Source organism: Cinclus cinclus, chromosome 1 (assembly GCF_963662255.1).
Source record: "Cinclus cinclus chromosome 1, bCinCin1.1, whole genome shotgun sequence".
Lineage (NCBI taxonomy): Eukaryota > Metazoa > Chordata > Aves > Passeriformes > Cinclidae > Cinclus > Cinclus cinclus.
The window spans coordinates 65,649,584-65,670,393 of NC_085046.1; the positions used below are offsets into that span (position 1 = coordinate 65,649,584).

General features: G+C 43.5%; 1 protein-coding gene across 1 annotated transcript; it reads right to left on the reverse strand.

Moving 5' to 3' along the window:
• GCNT2 (glucosaminyl (N-acetyl) transferase 2 (I blood group)) lies at nt 1–19,939 on the reverse strand (the record flags this gene model as incomplete). Its single annotated transcript, XM_062508803.1, is given in 4 exon segments — nt 1–89; nt 19,087–19,451; nt 19,453–19,675; nt 19,678–19,939. Coding segments are annotated over 4 exon segments (939 nt in total), but the record flags the coding sequence as incomplete, so codon positions are not given.
• Nucleotides 19,940–20,810: the final 871 nt, after the last annotated feature.

A 20,810-nucleotide genomic window follows, 5' to 3' on the forward strand; every position in this document is an offset into this window, starting at 1 on the left:
TTACTGCTGCCAGTTACTGCTCAGTTCTGCTGACTTCACTCCTGGTAGCTCTTGTCCAGACAGCCCATTCGTCTTGAGATTGTCTTCTCCTAAAAACAAAAGGTCGAACAAAGATATGATGCTCACAGTACAATTGCTTAATCAAACTGTCCAGCAACAGCTACTAATTAACAACAATAACAACAAAAAATTGCAACGTTTGACTCAAACCCCTGTTCAAGTCCTGAAGGGCTTGGTATCTGTCCCAGTCCCTGAAGGAGACTCTGCCGCTCTCCTGGTCTGGTTCTGCAGAGGTGCCTGGGACTGATTGGCTGGAGAGCAGCTTTGCTGCAGTTTTCCTACTCCTGGAGAACGGGAAAGGTCTTGGACATTCTAGAGTGTCACAAGAAATTGCCCATGAAGCAGCAACATGCTCTTGCAGCAAAAGTGGGAGGCAGCACCCTGGGCTGCATTAGACAGGTTTGGGCAGATGATTCTTCCCCTCAGCTCTGTGGTAAAACACAGCTGGAATCTTGGGAATTCTACTCGAGGCTCAGTGCTGCAAGGCAGGCATTGACACACTGAAGCAGGTCTACCAAAGGACTCTGAAGATCATGAAGGGCTTGGAGCATCTTTCATGCAAGAAGTGTCTGAGAGAGCTGGAACTGTTCAGTCTGCATGCAAAGCTCAAGGGCTCCTTATTGATCCATATAAATATCTGCTGGGAAAGACTAAAGCAGGTAGAGCCAGGGTCTTCTCAGTGGTACCCACTGACAGCACAAGGGGCAATAGGCACAAGTCAAAATACCAAAAATTTAATTCAAGCATAAATTAAAACTTTTCATTTTGAAGGTGGCCAAACAACAGGAAAAGCTCTCAGGCAGACTGTGAAGTCTGCACCCATGGAGATATTCTTCCCCAAACTGGACACAGCCCTGACCATGCTTTGAGAAAGGAGGCTTGACCTTGGTGGGCTTCAGAGGTCCCTTCCAGCCCCAGCAGGTCCATGACTCTGTGGCACAAACACAGTGAAACTGATACAAATTTCTCAGCTGATCTCTGCCTCCTCCCTTCCCAGATTCTCAGGTTTGAGAACTGAGCACTGAAGTTCGTGCTTGTGGCAAAATCTTTTATGTATTTTACAGAAAGGAAGATGTCATTAGGCTCATGTCCTGTGCAAAAATCTGCTTCCATTTTTATCTCCTTGAGCTATACAGTAGTTCTGTTATTATTTCACGACCATGATACTCCATTTTGGGAAATGCCACACTGCTGTTTGTCTGTGATGTGCCCACCTGCTGCATTAATTTGAAATGTACCTACTCCTGTGCTTAATGGTTTTGTGGTTAGATTTAACAGACTGCTTTGGAAAAAATACTGTAATGGGTTTGAGTGACTTGTAGGAATGAGCATGCAAAGTTATTTGCTTTCATGCTTAAATTACATAAACAAATCTTACATGTCCAGAACAAAATAAAACACCCTGTATATTCCTTTTATAATAAAATACTATAGACAAACCTATTCTCAGCTGCACTGAAATGGACATTAGATACTGAATGCTTCTAATAGTTAGATGGAGGAACAGGAAATGTAGAAGATTAAGAAGAAAGAGCAGAATAAAAGAAAAGAATCATAGAATTGTTTAGGTTGGAAAACATCAAGGGGCATCAAGTCCACCTGTAAACCCAGCTCTGCCAACTCCACCACTAGACCATGTCTAGTGCCACAGCTACACATCTTTTAAATACCTCCAGGGACAGTGACAAAATCACTTCTCTGGCCAGATTGTTCCAGATCTTAACAACCCCTTCAGTGAAGAAATTTTTCCTAACACCTAATCTAAACCTCCCCTGGCACAACTGTCATTACCTTCTGACCTCTGGCAGGGCTTGTACTTTAATGTCTACACAAAGATTTACTGAACTTGGCAAGTTTCAAGTCCTGCCTACCGAGCAACACAAATGACCTGTCGAGATCGCTTTCTACTTTGTTTTTTCCCCCCACCTTCACTAGTGAGGGTAGCTGTGCTTGAACCTGGATAGTTTTGCAAGGAAAATAAATTAGAAGTTCTGAGACTGGAGCACAATAGGCTGTGGTCAGACCAGTTCTTTCACAAGGCAATGAACTTTCCTCCATGCTGGCCTCCATAAAACACTCTGAAGTAGAGGTGTGCAGGCTAGAACTTTGTTCTGTTGTATATGAACAGTTAGGAGTACAAATACATTTCAGCTGAAAGCAAGTGAATATGGTTGTTAGGCTTTCATGAAACAAACAAACGAAGAGCCAAACCCCAAGACAAATCAAACAAGAAACCTCCCCCCCAAAAAACAAAGAGGGCCATCTACTGGTCTTTTACAGGCTCAATGTCAAACCAACATTTTGCTCTAGGTTGTCTGGAAAAGCAGACTCACACTGAACAAATGACACCAAAACAGTATTTTTACCCTCTTTAGCTAATCACCCCTTCACACTCCCAGTTCATTCTCTCATGTGCCATGTTTTCCCTTTCCCATCTTTGTTTTCCTCCCGCCTCCTCCCCATTTTTGTCCTGAGGCTTTCTCTGTTTTTTGTTGTTGTCCTCCCCTTCCCCATGTTCTCAGAGCTCCTTGCCTGGAAAAGACTTAAGACAATGGATCACATTTGCTGAAGGTTGCAGTCTTTTGTGGAGAAGACTCGATTTGCATTTTTGTGCCATTAGATGGCCTGAAGCATCTGGCTAACACAGTGCTAATGATTGTCCCCAGTGACTCCTGATCAAAACCAGGCTGGTTCCTTTGATTAGAACCTTAGCTTTTAGTTTAAGTACCTAATCAAATCAGATAGAAATGTTTGGTGTTACCTACTTAATGCCATTGTTTAGCCTTGAGTGCCTATTTCTAGGCTTATTTCTGATGCCTGTTCTGAGATTCTTCATGTGCCCTTCACAAAAACTACATTCACACACCAGCCAATTGTTTATCATTCTTATGAATGAGCCTTCATGCTCGAATAGCAAACCACCACCGTGCTGGCAGTCACCAACCATGGGACAGCAGGATTTGCTAGGCAAAGACCTTTTCTTGGATGACCGTCTGTTACCAAAAGTCTGAATCCTCCCTGGATTACTAGCATAGGGAGAGGAAGGAAATGGTAAGCAAAGCCATAGCTAGAGGGTGGCCCTGTGAATCTGGAACAATGATAATTGCTCTTTTTCTTTGGATTGTCTTTAAATCCATTGTGATTGATTTGCAGAGGATCATCAAAAGTGCCCCTCTGCTGTAGAGTAATGCCAGGAAAACTTTTTTTAAGCATTATGTCAAGCTGATCATTAGATGTTTGTATGATCACAGGCTGGTTCCTGGTGAAAGCTGAGGGCGTTGATCTACTGCTGCACATCACGACCTAACGGATTATTGTGACCTCTGAATACCTGTGTCCTAATGGGTTGATCTTGAGAGCATCCTTGATTATGTTTGCAGCACCTTAATTCATCACTGCTGACCTCACAGCTCACATAAGTCAGAATCTTTGATGCTTTAACTGATTTAGAAGTCGGCAGCTGACTCAGAAGCCAGTGAGCAGACAATCCTACTGGCTTACTTCAGTTTTATGCCTCTTGTGGCTATGCTGTGATTTTTTCATGGGTGCCAAAGCTTCAGCCTTGCATTTGTGGGTTTCAAGATGATGGGTTAGTGGTAGCTGTGTGCTCACAAATTAAGTGAGACAAGGTTTGAAGGATAAGGCAGAGAAATTGATACAGGCAACAGAGGAATGGGGTATGCAAGAGAGCAAACCAGACCAGACTATAAACTCACTAAAGTGTGCTTGGATTTTTCTCTGTTCTCCATCTGTGGGTACCCCTGGAAGTGTTCCAGGTCAGGTTGCATGGAGGCTTGATCTAGTAAATGGTATTTCTGTCCATGGCAGGGATGTTGGAATTAGATGATCTTTAAAGTCCCTTCCAACCTAAACCATTCTACAATACTATGATTCTACATACACATTGCTTTCATTCCTGAAGTGAAGTTGAAAGTATACCTTGGTAAACCTCTATTTTTTTCCTCTCCTCTCCTCTCCTCTCCTCTCCTCTCCTCTCCTCTCCTCTCCTCTCCTCTCCTCTCCTCTCCTCTCCTCTCCTCTCCTCTCCTCTCCTCTCCTCTCCTCTCCTCTCCTCTCCTCTCCTCTCCTCTCCTCTCCTCTCCTCTCCTCTCCTCTCCTCTCCTCTCCTCTCCTCTCCTCTCCTCTCCTCTTTTCTCAACTAGACTCAATTTGAGCATCTTCCTGGCTCCTAATACTGGGATTATCTCTGCTATATCTTCTTTTGGACTGGCACAAATACTGCTTGGCCTGTAGGCAGAGGAATTGATACAGCTCAGATGCAGACAATTCTAGCAAGAGTGGGAATGGGAGCGCTATGAGCCTGTTGATTTAGGCTGGCATTGCTGCCAGACATCAAGCCACAAGCTTGGCCTAAGACTTGTCCTCCCTTCTCTTTAACAAATCCTGCTGGTGGACCTGCTGCCGTGGAATTTTTTTCAGGTCCCCAGACCAGAGCGCTAGAGCAGAATTTGTGCAGGTGCCTGGTTTGCAGTGGCAGGCTCAAGCTCTCCAGGGAGCAGGAGGAGGCATAGTGCTGCATCCTGCTTCCCTTGGACCCCCTGTCACAGCACAGCTGTGCTCCCGAGGGCTCTGTCACAAACCCCGCAATGTGGCACGTGGCACCAGACATTTTTGGCTGCTGTGCACACCTCTGATGCCAGAGGCACACACACAGAACATACACCTTCCAAGGGGTGGGGATTTTTGGTAGCATTTGCATGTGTTCAGCTAAAAAGCAAATTGCATGAAACCTGCAAGTGATTCTGCTGGCTTGGATCAGCCCCATGAGCTGACTCGTGTCTCAACTTTCCTATTAACTTCACAGTGCTGTGCTGTGCGGTGGAAAACAAACACTTGACAGTGCTTACTGCACCTGGAGAAATAGTGTGTCTGAGGAAGGTGAAAACTCGTGAAAAAGCCCTCAACTCCAACATCCTGCAGATGGGAACCCTTGTAAGGGAAAGCTCCACTTAATTTGAGGTTTAGAACAAGCTTTGGCCCTGTCAGCTCACACATCCCACTGCAGCTACTGTGCTGCAGAGCTGCCCAGCGGAGTGCTCCATGTCTTGTAGTAATAGACAGCTAAACAAACCCTGATGATGAGTTCAAGATAAAACAAACCCCTGCAAGCACTGGTGATATCTCCTCCCCACCACTGACAGGAGGTGCAGTGCTAGCTCCTCCAAATGTCTTCTCCCTACTTCACACACAGAAGAGTCATGTGTCAGAGAATACATCCTGCTTCTGTCTTTCATTTTTGATATATTGAATATCTCAGATGCCAGGGAATTAAGGGAAAGCGTTGCAGTGTCTACACCAGGCACAGAGGTTTGCACAGTTATGGAGCTGCTGGTACAGGATCACGCAGTGAATGAAAACACCCTTGATGCTGGGAGTGCACAAAGGTTGAGGAAAGGGAATAGATGATTTTCATTCATAAGCATGAATCCTAATCCCAATGTGATGGCAGCCTGTGCAGGTGTACTTGTCATAGCTTCAGGCCTTTCCCCAGTGGGGTTCTGAGCCCCTCCAAGGATGGAGACTCCCTGGACAGCCTGTTCCTGTTCTCAGTTTAATGTAAAGAAGTTAGAAAGGCTGCAGTTCCACCTACATCCTACAGTGAGATTTCAGCTCTTTGGACAAGTGTAGAAGTCTTTAGGAGCAAATAAGCAAAAAAGCATCCAGTGGGTTGTCTAAGCAAGTCAAATTAACTGCAGTGGAAAGTCTGACTTGCTTGGGAATCCCATTAGAGAGAGCAGCATGCCCCATCTCAGTCAGGGTTTTGGTGAGTGACTGAACAGAACAGAAAAATCTTATTTGTCTATATTGATCCAGGAATATTCTGTTCTCAATTCAGAATTCATTCAGAACAGGAATATTCTGTTCTCAATTCAGAATTCATTCAGAAATAGGGTTTGTTTAAAAAAAAAATAATTTGTTTTTCCTTGGCCATATTTGTAGAAGACAAGGAGGTAGAGAGACGGGAGCCCAAGCTCTCTGTGTGGAGGTGTGCCACAGCTGCTGAACTGAATCACTGCTGTTACTGCTGTGCAGGGGAGCCTAACCTTCCTTAACATCCTTCCTACCAGCCACTCCGTCCAGTTTTTCATCTTTCCCTGTCTTTTACTGCTATTTCAAACAGCAGTTTGGTATGGTCTCACTGGTTTCAATGAACTTCTTCAGTCTGGCTGCCAGAAATCATTGTTTTGTCTCTTCTACAGTGATTAACTGTATTGTTCTTTCTACAAAAAAGAAACAAACAAAAAAAAAAAAAAAAGAGACTGATGAGGCTGGTGTTGCACCCAAAACTCAGTCACACAGTGAAAACAGATTAATTTGCTTACGGAAAAGCGTGACCTGCAGTAGCATTCATGAAAACAAATCAAAATTTAAAAATAAATTAATAATTAATATATCGACAGAAATCTGTGATATCTTTCTGGATTCTTACTTGAACAGGTAATATAACCCATAATATATCTGTATACCCATAAAATATCTGTATTTCTCCAGGTCCAGAGTGCAACATGATGTTATATCCATGAATTCTAAACTGCCAAGCTCACTGCTTCTGCTGCAAAGTGATATTTTGCTATTCACCTCTGGAGTCTGAACTATGAAATATGATGTTGTTTTCACTCTGGAGTACTTTAGCTACTCACACAAAATGGTGACCACAGCTTTATTTTACTTGAGATTTTTCAGTTTGGGAGATATTCAGTTTTTTAGACCAAGGAGGGGATGGGCTGGTCCCAGACCTCTCTTAAGTTCTTGAGTCTCTAGACCTTCCTAAAACTCTCTGTTTAAAATAATTACTCACTCTGAAATACTTCTCTCTTCAGCTTCCTCCGTGACAGTAAGATAGCAAAGGCCTCTTCCCCCTCTTCAAAATACTGAATATTTTCTTCTCTGGAGGTAAATTTTTGGTGCCTTTCTGCTGGAATCCACATCATTAGGTGTAGGCAGCTGTAAAAGCAGAATAAGCTGCCTGAGGCAGATCCTGTCTGTTCAGAATCTTTCCTGTGGGTTACCAGCCATGCTCCAGGTCATCTGAATGTGTTGTGTTCCTGTTACAGAACTGCTGCAGTTTGCAATCCAGTTTGTTAAAAGACCCTGAAATTAGCAATGTTTTCATAAAGTTGGTGTTAAATTGATGTTATTCTTTGAGCCATCACTGCTTGCTCAGAAGAAAGGCTGGAGAGCAGCACACAGTCTCCCTAGATTTAGACATCCTGATTTTTACTACTTTTGTGCAGCTGACTGGGTCACTCAACAGTGCTGCTGACATGCTATGAGAATACAACCACAATAACTAGAGGAATAAGCGTTCATAGGTTTGCTTCCTTGCTTTGTTTTTTTAGGACGTGATGACTGATACCCGTGGCTTTTGTCTTCTATTTGCCACACTGATCTATCTAGCTGATAGATAGATAGATAGATAGATAGATAGATAGATAGATAGATAGATAGATAGATAAAGAGATAGAGAGATAGTGAGATAGAGATATAAATTTTATATTTATTTTTTCTGCTTGTCGGTTGAGATTTTGCATACTCTACGAAGAGTTTGGAGGGAAAATGTGCTCAGACGTTAGATGACCTCCCTCTAGTGGCTGTTACTGAGGAATCAAAACAGGGCTGTGATCTGCTGAACCCAAGGTTGTGTTTGCATCCACCACTGTATGCCATGAAACTCATTAAACTGGGGAAGAAGTCTTATGCCACATCAAAATACATATCGGAAACACTACGTTGTTGCCAAAACTTAGTTGCTGCTTTTTCAGTCCTGAAAATACTTATCTTCCCCATTTTCCCTCTTTCCCTCTGTGTCCTTACACAGGACGATCTGAGGACACTGACAAATCAAAATCTGCATGTAAATAACTTTTTTTTTTTTTTCCCCAGTCCAGTTAGTTGGCCAAGTAAAACAAGTATGCAAACCCCGGTTTTTCCTGCATGGACTCTTGTGCCTGAAACCCTATCTGATTTTTCTAACCAGACACATTGATCTAGTAAAAGATCCTGTTTGCTATTACAAACCTTGTCCCAGCAGATATTTAAAGAACAGGTGTGATCTCAGAAATGTAGCATCTTGATTCCATTTCCAGTAGTTTTCAGTTATTCCCTGTAGTAAATATTGGTATCTCTGACAAAACCATATCTATGTGTATATCCAGCAGTTGTATTCCTGTGTTTAAGATCTTGCTGATTGTGATTCATTACACTTATCTTTTAGACATGAAATGTGCCAGGAATGCATGGTTGTGTTTGTATTTTTGTAGAAAAAGATAGCAGTGACAGGGTAGCAAGACAAAAGTTGGAGCTAGAAAACATCCCATTAAAAATGACGAAAATGGAAAGCTCCTGCTCTTTGCCCTGGTGTCTCCTTTTGCATCTCTCATACTTTGGCCTCCAAGTCTTAAGTGATTTGCAGGCAGTATGAGACAACCCAACCCAAGCTGCATTTACAGAACATTCCTAAAAATCCTGTCTCACAAGTTTATGCTCTGACACAGCAGAAATTAAGATTGCTACTGCTATTCTCTTGACTGCTTTTAGTGATGTTGTAGGCTGGAGTGTTGTCACCTGAAAATACCAGTTGAATTTCCTCTGTCAGTGAAGAGAAAACAACTTAAGTATGTACTTTTACTCACACTAGATTTCCCACAAACTAATTTTGCATGCTATTTGTATATTTTTCACTGGTTTCACTGTAGTTGTGCTGATGTGAAATTGCTGTCATTGAAGCTGACTGAAGTTCTTATTTTTTTTTCTCATCAATACACATAAATGTGTTATGGTTTAAGGATTCTTAGAATAAAATATTTGTTGGTAGCACAGGAAGAAAAAATGGAGAAAAATGCACCCATTACCATGACAACCTCCATGGTTCTCTTCCATAGCAATCCACTTCACCGCTTCCACCTCCCCATCATGTGTTGGCCATGGATCCTGGAACAGCTGAAACTAGGCAGCAGAAAATCAAATAGTTAGTCCTTTTAAGAGCTTTGAGTTCAGGTTCATGTCCACTCTGTGGGACCTTTCTCCACAGATCTGGGGTAAAATACTTTGGAATACACATCAACAGATGCCTGGCTGCTAACATGGCTGTCAAGTTTCATTGCTGAGAGCAGCTTTCATGACACAGACAAGATGTCAACCCAAAAGACCTAAAGATTTCGTTTGAGAAATAAAATCCCTCTTCTGCAACAGCCCCAGTATGATACTGCACATGACCCTTCATCCTCTGAACCAGCACTGCCCTCCAAATGCTATTTGAACACTGGGCCACTAACACATAGTACCTTCACATGTATTTAGTGGTAAGTATTGGATTTTTGCTTTGGTTTTTGTTGTTTGTTTGTTTATTGGTCGGTTGGTTTAAGGAAAGAGACTAACAGAAGAAATTCAAACATTATAGAATTTGAAGGAATTATTGAAACTGAATTACAGCCTATGATGTTATATAATAATATATATAGATTTAGGCAGATCACAGGACCTATCCAGGATATAAATGATTAAGAGTTTATCCTCTGCTTCTCACTAATTATCACTTTTCACTTGTCACTGGAAACACCTTCTACTAGGCCAGGTTTCTCAAAATCCCATCCAGACTGGTCTTGGGGCATCCACAGCTCCTCTGGACTGACTGTCCAGTGCCTCACCACCCTCACAGTAAAGAATTTCTTCCATAGATCCAATCCAAAACCATCCTCTTGCAGTGTAAAGCCCTTCCCCATGTCTTATCCTTACATGCCCCTGTAAAAGGTCCCTCTCTCCTCCAGGTTGAAGAGCCCCAGCTCTCTCAGCCTGTCTTCATAGGAGTGGTGCTCCAGCCTCTGATCATATTTGTAGTACTCCTCTGGCCTTGCTCCATCAGGTCCATGTGCTTCTCATGTTGGGGGACCCAGAACTGGATGCAGCACTCCCAGGAGATTCTCACGAGGGTAGAATAGAGGGGTCCCATCTCTCCAGCCTGTCCAGGTCCCTCTGGATGCCATCCCTTCCCTCCAGCATGCTGGCAGCCCCACACAGCTCAGTGTCACCAGCACCAATAAGGGGGGTGCCCTCAATCCCACTGTCCGTGTGTCACTGACAAAGATGTTAAACAGTGCAGTCCCAATACTGACCCCTGAGGAATGCCACTCATATCAAGTGCCACACAACTCACACCAAGTGCCACGCCACAAAAACTGACTCATGACTTTTAAAACAAATGCATAGAAGACTGTATGAGCCAACTGCAGAACTACCATAGCACTTTACCATAAACAGCAGTGTGTGTCAGCTATAACCAGAACATCATGACTTTATTTCTCCCCTTCTGTATATTGGGTTTATCAAATAAACCAACATACCAGAAAGTGTGGTTTTATCCCAGGAAAATTCAGAAACATATTACTTTTTCACAGAAAGCATTAAGGTAAAGGTAACACTTTATGAAAGAGAAGAAGAGACAGTGATGACAGGGGACAAATGCTTTAAATAGCCTGGAATGTGCATTATTGTCCCAAATTAAAAATCTGTTCATAACAGATGGCAATAAATGTTGTGTGTGGGAAGTTTTGGAAAGTGCTGATACATGGCAAAGCAGAAAGATATCTGACAAAACAGGAATGACCCCAGGACATCCACAAAAATACTGGAAGGCACTGCCTTCCAGGAATACAAAACTACTGACTTCACATTATTCACTGTTTCCCAAATCGAGGAAACTAGGCATCTTTGTAAGTTAATTAAAAAGTAGGGTAAAGTGTAGCTCAACATGGGAGAGAAAAAAAATTGTCATATTTTTCTTTAAGTAGTTGCTTGAGTGACTGATTTCAGATTCAGAATTTTCCTGGGGTGCTCTTCTTAAAAAGACAGTTTGTTTGAGAAGTGATGTTGCTTATGAAAGTTAAAATAAATTTTGTCATGACCTGATCACTCTACTTCTGTTAACCTCTTTTCTCCCATCCCATCATGGTTAGCAGAGTTTTGTCCTTGAAAACCAGGAACAGGAAAGAGCCACCGCGTGGGTGGCAATACTGAGCACTGCTCTGGAAACAAGTTTGCTGCCACCAGGTCTTAAGAACAGCCACCAGCAGCATTGCACTGCTCAGGTGTGGATACAGCCACAGGAGAGATGGGTCAGCCCCTCTGATTTAATTTCATTTAATCAGCCTTTAATTTCATGCCTTATCTTACTGGTGGAGGTTTGGAAGAAGGAAAAACATTGCTTCAGAGCCTGAACCTCTCTCACAGAACAAAGGCAGCACAATCCCAAAGGGCAACTGAGCCCTCCCCTTCAGGTTTTTATGCAATTACAATTCCAGTGTGAGCTGTTCTGCATGTGTTGACTCCAAGAGGCAGCCCCTTCCCTCTCCTCCTTGCACCACCACAGATTATGAAGGCAAATGTAGGCACCTTACACAACATGAGCCACTGCACCCCCATTTCTGTAACATGCACACATAAGCCAACATTAGGCTGGAAATGTTGCAGCATAAAAGGCTGCCTGATTTGCCTTGACCCTCCAAATGCCATACTTGTGATTCCAGGGTCAAACCTAGTTACCAACAAGCTAATCTCACCATCCCCTGAAACAACCTGTGCTTTCCTTTCAGCACTTCCCTCTGGGCAAAGGGACAATTTCTTTTCACTCCTATGCCACTAAGTGATACGAGCTTTTCTTGTGCACTTTGCAAGCTGATGCACAGGAGTTTGCTCCTTAGAAATCTGCCTGAACTGTTCCCATCCTTGGGAATATTATTCTGCAAGACATGATTGAAATCAACAGTAACTTTTGCTGAGCACTGGAGTCATATATTTATGTTTGGGAAACGTGCAGGGCTTGAGGTGGGTCACATAAAAGTGGGCTGCAGGACACCCACAATCGGCAGGCACATGTCCCAGTGCTGCCTGCCCCTCAGGCAGGGTGCCTGCCTTGCCAGCAGTGTACCACATTCCCACTCCAGCACCATGGCCTTCGGAGAGCCCCCAGTGCCCACCACGAGCCCCCACTGTGCCCCAGCAGCACAGCAGTGACCAGCAGCACCGAGGTGGCCACCAGCAGTCCCTTCACCCACCTCCATCACAGTGCCCACACCACCAGCCTTGGCTCACCCCTGGACTGGCCAGCACCTCCTGGATGATCCCGTTCCTGAAACCAGTGCCACAAGCCACTTCCCACAACAGGGAGGGGAGTCTCCCCACCATCCACAATCCAGCCACCAGTCTTTAGGAAGATGGAGAGAAGCTGATGAGCAGTTGTGGGTAGGATGGAAAGGGTTACCTCTTAACCCTGTACAGCAATAAGAATTTGTCTGACCAGGTGCATAAGACAGCATGCAAGAATGATTTGCTCTGAAATTCTGTTTTGTCTGTTTTCTTGTTTGCCCAGCAAGACTAGTTATCTCACCTGACCAGGGAAGGAAGGTAGCTGGTAAAGATGGGGAAGAGGGGAGCAGTCCTCAGAAGAAAATATTTTCTTTCAAGATCAGTTTGCAACAATGAAGAAAAAAAACTACCAACACCCCTCCTTAAATATGTACAAAGGCTCAATTTCATATTTTGTCATGAGAAATTTTCATTTCAGTGGTATATGCAAAAGCAAAAATGTGTGTGTGGCAGGGTGAAGGTTTAACTAAAATAAACTCAAGATTGTTGAGCTTCAAAGCAGACCTCAGAACCTGGAAAGAAAGAATTAAAACTCAGGAAAAAGCAAGAAGTTTATTTAAAACAAAGCATTCTAATTTAAGGTAATGCATGTCAGCTTCTTGAGCTGTTGTGCTGCTGACAGTCATAAGAGTGCTAAACTGCACCTCCTGTGCTTAAACATTTGATGGATAATAAGGAAAAGGTCTCCGTTCTAGTAGCTTCCTCTGATATGTTTTGGAAGGAGCTTTTTCTTTAGCTGTTTTTGACCCATAAACTAATTCTAGTGTATATGGACGAGTTGCAGTCCTGGTTTAGGGGAGCTGAATTCTAGAGGGCGGTTCAGTAAACTCTTGCATCTCCCAGTGGGAGTAAGCTGGTAAGTGACCTGTGGGGACATGCTGGGTGCCAAGGACAGGCAATGGGAGAGCTGCTCTGCAGGAACTGCCATTGTCCACCCCAGCACCCATTTAGACATGGTAATGCCAATTTCCACTCTGGCTATGTGCTGGCATCAGGGTTTGTACCTCAACATGTGCAGCATAGCTTTAGGTGTGGTCAGATGAATTTTCTCATAGGTGAAAGGAGGGGATGGGCTTAGGTGGCCAGGCTGGATCTTCCCTAGAAACACCCAGGGCTGTTGGCAACTCAGCATGTAGGAATGTCAGGAAAAGTCTGTGTTACTGAAGTTTCGTTAGTTCCGTGCATGAGTTATCACAGACATTACCTGATGTTGGTATTTAGAGAGAAAAACAAATATTCCTTAAATTGCTCTCATCTAATTCTGTTCTTCAAGGAGCTGAACTCTTTGAAGCCTCTTACACCAATGTCTGATAGTTGAAAAGGTGAAGGGGAGCCAAGTGAGGAAGCACGAGCCCGTTTAATAGCTGTGCTTCTTCAAGTCTTTTTGAAGTCATGCCCATCGTTATCCCATCATCACTACGTGTTGTCTCAGTGAGAAGTTGTGAAGAAAATGGTTATTCCTTTGCAGTACTTAAATTCCAATGACTGTGAATTGCATATAGACCAAAGCCTGCTTTAAGTTGTATCTTCTCAGGTGAACTACAATATCTGAATGGGGGCTAGAGGACAAAAATAACTTTTCATAAATTCTGCAATTAAAGTGTTTTTGTGATGGTTGCAATGGTGTTGCAACACTTTCCCTTGAGCAGGTTTTTCAAAAGAAAAAGGTTTTGATGGTGAGATTACAAGAACTTTGTGGGCATGAGATTCAAAAACATTCACAGGAAAATCCCTATTCTTTTAATACTTTATTCCTATGAGAAGTTCTTGCACAATCAGGAAGTCTCATTAAGCTAATGGAGAATAGGAACAAAAGCATGAGGATTAGTTATATGAGTAATGATGAAGACATAGGTACAAAATACCTTTTTTTCTAGAGCATGGCTTATTCCACTGTCTGGAACCATATATAAAAAAAACCCTTATGTGTCTCTGTCTGTCTGATTTGTGAAGGGTGGGGACTAAGCTAAGGAAAATTAACAATTATACCATGCAGAATAGAACCACCATGATGTGTGCATTGCAGGAAAGGTTGTTCCAAAAGCCTGTCTACAAATGACAGTGGGATGGAGAGGTACCAAAATTATTTCGAATTATTAAATTGCTCTGGTCAAAAGTTCAGTACAAGTTAAGCATCTGAAAAAAAAACCCCACAGGTTTGTCTGTTCACAAAACTGGCCACGTAAAAACTTAAAGCTTTAAAGTAAGGAAATGGCTAGCTTGGTAGATTAATATACTAGTAGTGCTACTCAGAATTTTCTCACACTCACATCTAAGGGGTGTTAATGAGGTGTTCTTTGACAGCTAACAGGTCTGTTCGGGAAGTAAGGCTACTGCATCAGATAAACTGCATCAGTGAAGGACAACTCCCATCTCCCTTGAGATCCTACTGCCACTACTGGAGACGCGCCTCCATTTTTCTTATTTTTCTTATTTTTCTGTCTACCATTCAGTTCCCAAATGAGGAGCTGACATCAGGATGATAAAGATATACTTTCAAAGTCTAGGAGTGGTTTAACAGTCCACCCACAAAACAACTATTCACCATTTTCATTCCTTTGCAATAACAGACAAAATTTATGGCTATACCAGCAACCTTCTTCCTGCCTAGATAGAGCTGAGGGTGAGTCTGATTCTTCGAGTTTAGACAGACACAATAAGCAACTGTATCAAAACCCCCTGGAATTGTGGCGGGCACGCAGCTCTGTGAATCCTTGGAAAAGTAAGCACAAGCTAGCTAGAATGCGACATCATCTTCCATTGATCCCCAGTTTTGGTGCCAGATTAGCAGCAACAGAAAAACCACCGAAAGATTGCAGGTTTAGGCTGCTCATGTTCTCAAATGCCTCTGTCTGGTGGAAAGCAGCCCTGTGGTTAGTGTGACCTACCCTTTCAGATCATGAAATCATGAGTGGTCTGGGCTCGTGGGCTTGCACAGGACACTGCGGGCTACCTGCTCTAGTAATCAACTCCCTGATATTCACACTGATGCAAAAGTTTGTCAGGTTTGCAGCAGGCAGTGACGGCGTGCTGTGTACCCCACGTCCCTTCTGAGCTGGTACCGGAGCGGCTGTGCCAGTGCTCCTTTCCCACCCCCTTCCCCTGGGACAGTGACTCACATTCTGGGGAGGAGAGAGGAACCACACATTAGTGTCTCTTCTCGCATGGAAGCTCGGAAGGGCTGCTCCAGCATGTCAGGATGGACAGGCTGCAGCCTTGTTCAGCAGCCGGGACAGAGCTGGGCACTGGCATGGGGAAGGAAAGGAAAGGGAGTGAAAGGGTGGATGCTGTGGCAGCCAGTTGTTGCAGGCAAACTTTCTCTTGCAGCTCTTAGCGTGAGGGGACTACTAAGCATTTAACAGCTCTTATATTTCGATTGGTAGTACTCACTGACTCTCTGCCTCAGCCGAGAGACCCCGCAGTAACTTAGCGTGTTCCCACACCTCCCTGCAATAAGTGCATCTGAGGAGGTACGAGTATTGGTATGAGGTTGTTGATGCTGGGCTTAGGGTGGGATGGGAAAACCAACGTCTGGGTGTGAATGTTCTCATGCAGGGCTTTTTTTGCGGTATTCAGGAACATAGATCCTGGATGAGTGCCAGACCCTGCTGTCTCTTACACTTGTCATCAGGGAAGGACAGCAGCAGGAAAGGAGAACATTGGAAAACCGGTCCCCACAGCAGCTCTTGCACATATCCTATTAAAGCAGGTAGGAGACAATGCCTCCGATTGCCAAGAAGCTGTCAAGAGGGACTCCAGGAAGGGCTATTTTGGCAACAATGAGCTTCTGGTGCTCAGGCATCTTGTGCGCGCTCACCTTTAGCAAAGAGAGCAGAGCCGACAGTGAAAGCACGTTCTGTTATTCCAGAGGTGAACCAGCTCTGAAAAGCAGTTTAGTCCAGTGCGCTAGACCGGGAAGCATGTGTCAGTGTACCAGTGCTGACTTTGCCCGTGGTCTGCTTTAAGACGCTGGGAATATCATTTCACCCTTTTCTGCCTGCTTCTGTGAATGGAAAATAAAGGCACCGATCGCCCTTACATTGGTGTCTCTGTCTGAGAAGTGCTGCTATTACTTCTTGTGACCTTTATTTTCCCACTTGAATAAGGCGTAAATTGCTGGTGAGCAGCAGAGGTCGACGTCAATGGACGCACCCCTGCATACCCTGAGGGATTGTTTCCACCCGAGACTGCCTGTGTCCCAAATCATCCGTGTGCTGTGACTATATTGCATGAAAGGGAGGGCAGGAATTCCGCTTGGACGAAGGGGGCTCAATAGCACGGCCTGGGGATGCACACCTCTCCCATGGCCATCAGAACCTACTTTCTGCTTTATATGAGCAGAGAGAGGAAAGGTGTTCCAGTGGTAACACGGCTGGCATGGGACGTGGCCACTGACCTGCACTTTGATGGTGTGTGCTTCTCCAGAGTCCTGGGGAAAGTCATTAAGGGACAGACAGACAGTTCAGACCTACATACCTTGGAAATACTTTCCCTTAATTCTCCTATGATTCTCTTATCTGAAAGGTGATTTTCAAGAATTTTCTGTCATGCCAAAGTAATGTGCAAGATAAGCAGCCTGAGATAAATACCAAAGACAAGTTAAGGCCGTTGTTTGAAAACCAGCTGAATAGGATTGAAAGTCTTTAGCCTTTAAGGGGGTAAGAAAAAGTCTTGGTCTTCATTACAGGAGTCTAGGCAATAAGCATGCTATTTAAAGATTTGTGGACAAGTATTTTTTATCTTTTATCTGAACTGAGATTATAATGGCTAATAGTGATACTACAAATAACTGTTTAGTTTAGTTATTTCATGGTATGCTATCAATCCAAACTGGTCCTTAAATGACTCCTCTGCTTTCCTGGAGGCCTGCAACTTCTTGTTCTAACATCTGGACCAATGTCCTGACATCATTATCTTCCTTTGATGTGTCTGAAAACTTAAAGGAAGTGACTTGGTCAAACTTGGACAGGAGTTTCTTGTTAGAGCCTGGAACTGAGTCCCAGGCTAACATCTGAGAGGGATGACTTCTCACCCCAGAGCTGCCCAGCACTCTTGGATACATTCAGGTGAGTGCCTGACTGAGTGTTACCGTTATAAGTTTGGATTCAAAATCTGTGCAACCACAGCCTCTGAGCATATCTGTCAGAGCCACATGGCCAATTTTGGACAGGCAATCTAATGTGATGCCAAGGAAAAACAAGGAAGAGGGAAAAAAGCCCATACATGCTGTGGAGATGTTGCATCTTTCAGATGCAAAAATAACAACCACAAAAAAAAGAAGTTATGCCCATGCTGGAAAACATACAGTGGTTGTCATGGAAATAACAATGAAATATGCAGGCTAAGTGAGCTACACAGTGCAACACAACAAATGTCAACCACCTAAAGCTTTCTGACTGTGGAGAGCATGTCTGGTCCCAGGTTTATGGTTTCTGAGGCAATGGACTCTAATAAGATCACAGCAACTGGCTTCCTGGAAAAGTGATCTAGGTACAGATAATATATGCTCATAGTCATACTACAAATACCTCAACCAGTAATCACTTTGTGCAGGCCAGCTGTCAAATACAGTTATCAGAAGAGCAAGCATTATGCTCATCAAGTTATGTGATAATTTGAAAGTTAAAGTAAACATGCTCTGCCTGTGTTACTGCTCCCTATGTTTACTTCCCACAAGTTACAGTAGGGAGAAGGTGGAAAGAAAGAAAAAGACAGGAGGAAAAATTTGCCTGTGCTTCCATTCCTCATATCCCTGCTCTGGGCTGATATCCCTGGTGAGAAGCTCTAGGCAGTCCAAAGCCATGGAGTCCTAGCTGGTGCTTCTAAAAGCAACATGTGTGAGGGTGAAATCCTGTTCACCTTCCAACCCTTTTCAAGTTATGTGAACAAGGTGAAGGTAATAATAAATAGACACAGTAAAGATGAAAATACTGGTTCTTATTCTGCTTCTCTGCATAAATTCTTGACTTTGTACAATGGAGTTTAGGCAGTAATTATGAGCTATGGGGGTTTTTTGCAATTGCTATGGGAGAGCTGCTGTGTGTGGTCCCATAGAAAAACATGTGAAGACTAGCAGTCCACTCCAGCATGAATTCAGATTTTCTGTGAGGAAATGACTTTAATTTTTTATGAAAAATAAAATTTCCCACACCAAAATTAACATCTTGTACAAAATTTCTTCACTACAATGCTTCCATAGATTGCATATTTTAATCGTTATTACTTCTCTTTCCATCATCTCGGATTTTACAGGTGAATCAGCTGGAATGTCCAAGGGTTTCTGTTTGAACTTAGATCCCCAGGCATCTTTCTCTCAGACATGGAACAGTAATACACATTCTGGACAGCACAGATGCCTCTCCCTCAATGCTCAAAAAGAGACAGTAAGATTATTTGATAGATCAGCCTTATATAACAATTAAATTTTTAATCTAGGTTTTGCCAAAATCAGCTTCAGAGAATGCTTCTGCATGTATATGGGCATGTACACCTATGAAATAGAATTGTAAAATGGTTTGGGTTGGAAAAAGATCTTAAAGATTTTGTAGTTCCAAACCCCTTTCCATGGGCAGGAACACTTTCCACTAGACCAGATTCCTCAAAGCCCCATCCAACCTGGCCTGGAACACTTCCAGGGATGGGCCATTCACCACTTCTCTGGGCAGCCTGTAGCTTTGCCACACCACCACCACAGCAAAGAATTTCTTCCTTATATGCAATCTAAATCTACCCTTTTTAAATTTAAGGCCATTCCCCCCATCCTATCACTGCATACTCTCGTAAGAAGTCCCTCTCCAGCTTTGTCCATGTGTGAAACAAGCAGAAGTGTATATCCACAGAAAAAACAAGTGGAAACATGCTCACCTGGGATCCTGCAGGGCATCACCCAGAAGTGCCCCTTGGGGCTCTTGGTGTCCTCAGACCATGCCAGCAGATGGAGAACACGCTGGTCCTGCTGCACAAAGAGACAGGTGATGGCCATGTACACAGAGCCAAAACAGATGGTCAGGGGAGTCTTGCACACAAATGTCCACAGCATGAAAGAAAAAGAAGAGTAAAATTGCTCCCCGTGCTTGTATTTGGTGCAGGTGGTGACATGGGGAGGTGGCAGCACCCTGGGTGTGATGTTCTTGCCTTCAAGGCTTTTCAGCAGGTGGATGATCTCCCTGTTGTTCTTCAAGGAGAGGTCCTGACCATAGGAGTTGAGTAGGTAGCACCAGGGAACGGCCAAGGTCTCTCATGCAGTGGAAGTCAGTCTACAGGAGAGGTGCTGCCCTAGGCCATCGTCTTTGCCCAGGAAATGAGGCAGGCACTGAGAAAGCAGCGCTGCCTGCTGGAAGGGAAATGGCTCCTTGAGTGACATCCACATGAGCATGGTAGACATTCTGGAGCGTGAACAGCTCCCTGAAGAAAAGCTGGAAGGTCTCAAACTCTTCATGCAATGTCACAGCCTAAGTGAGGGTGCAGGTGGCTCCTTGTCTGTGAGGGCACAGGTGATGGGTGGTTCTGTGACCTACTCTGTGCAGTTGGGTTCTCTGAATGGCATTTTCCTTCAGAAGGACACCTTATCTTCAATAAGTGCTTTATAGGCTTCTGCTAAAATCAAACTCACTGAGAAGTTTAGCCTCCTAAGAGGTTTTTTTGCCTGCAAATTAACAGCGTGGAAAACAAATGGAAGTGAAGCACTGTGACTCAGAACAGCGAAAAGGCAATATCTGAGTGTTTTGCACAGAGGAGCAGTTCACTGCTCCTCAGAAGAAGTCTCTCTTGAAATACAGTATCAGACACCAGCAACAGCTTGGTTTTTTGGCTGTGCTTGTTTCCTGCTGGAGGGCACATGGATCCATCTGATACAGAGTGTGCAGCTGCTGCCCTTACTTTCAATACTAATAGTGCACAGTCATCACTGATGTGGAAGCAGCGTAAGTAAAGAACAACTTGCAGATGGAAGCTGCTCCACAGCACTCTGAAGAGTAAACAGACATTGCATAATTACTGTCTTGGCAATGAGCAGCTGGTACATATTTCAGGGTGTCCCCAAATTCAATTTATGAGTATGTTCTTAACTGCTCCCTCCCCACTCTCCCTGCATGTATCATAAAACTGTTAAAATTCCTGTGCATGTTGTACCCTGTGACAGGAAAACCTCATATTTATCTCATACAATTATTTTTTTCACTTGCAGGATTTTTTTTTAAGCACTCCAAATGCTTCTGAATTGTGAAAGACTTGTAACATGAAATAAATATTACTTCAGTATGTCTCAGTGACAACTCTACTACTAGATCAAGCATATATATATAAGCTATTGTGGCCTTTCTGCTCTTTGATGTTTTGGATAAATATAATTTCTTGAAGGCAATTATCAGAAACCTAGTTCAATACATACCATTTTCCAGCCAAAGAACACAGGATGAAGAAGAACCACTCATCCATCTTCCATCTCTGTATTTCTGTCTTCACTATTCTGCATTTCTCATGTAAGGTCAGCAACACTCACATAAAAGAAGTGAGAATTATTTTTTTTTTGCTCCTGTGTAGAGCTTTGTCACAGCCATCAGTTTTTTCAGGATTATTTTCATTTGCAA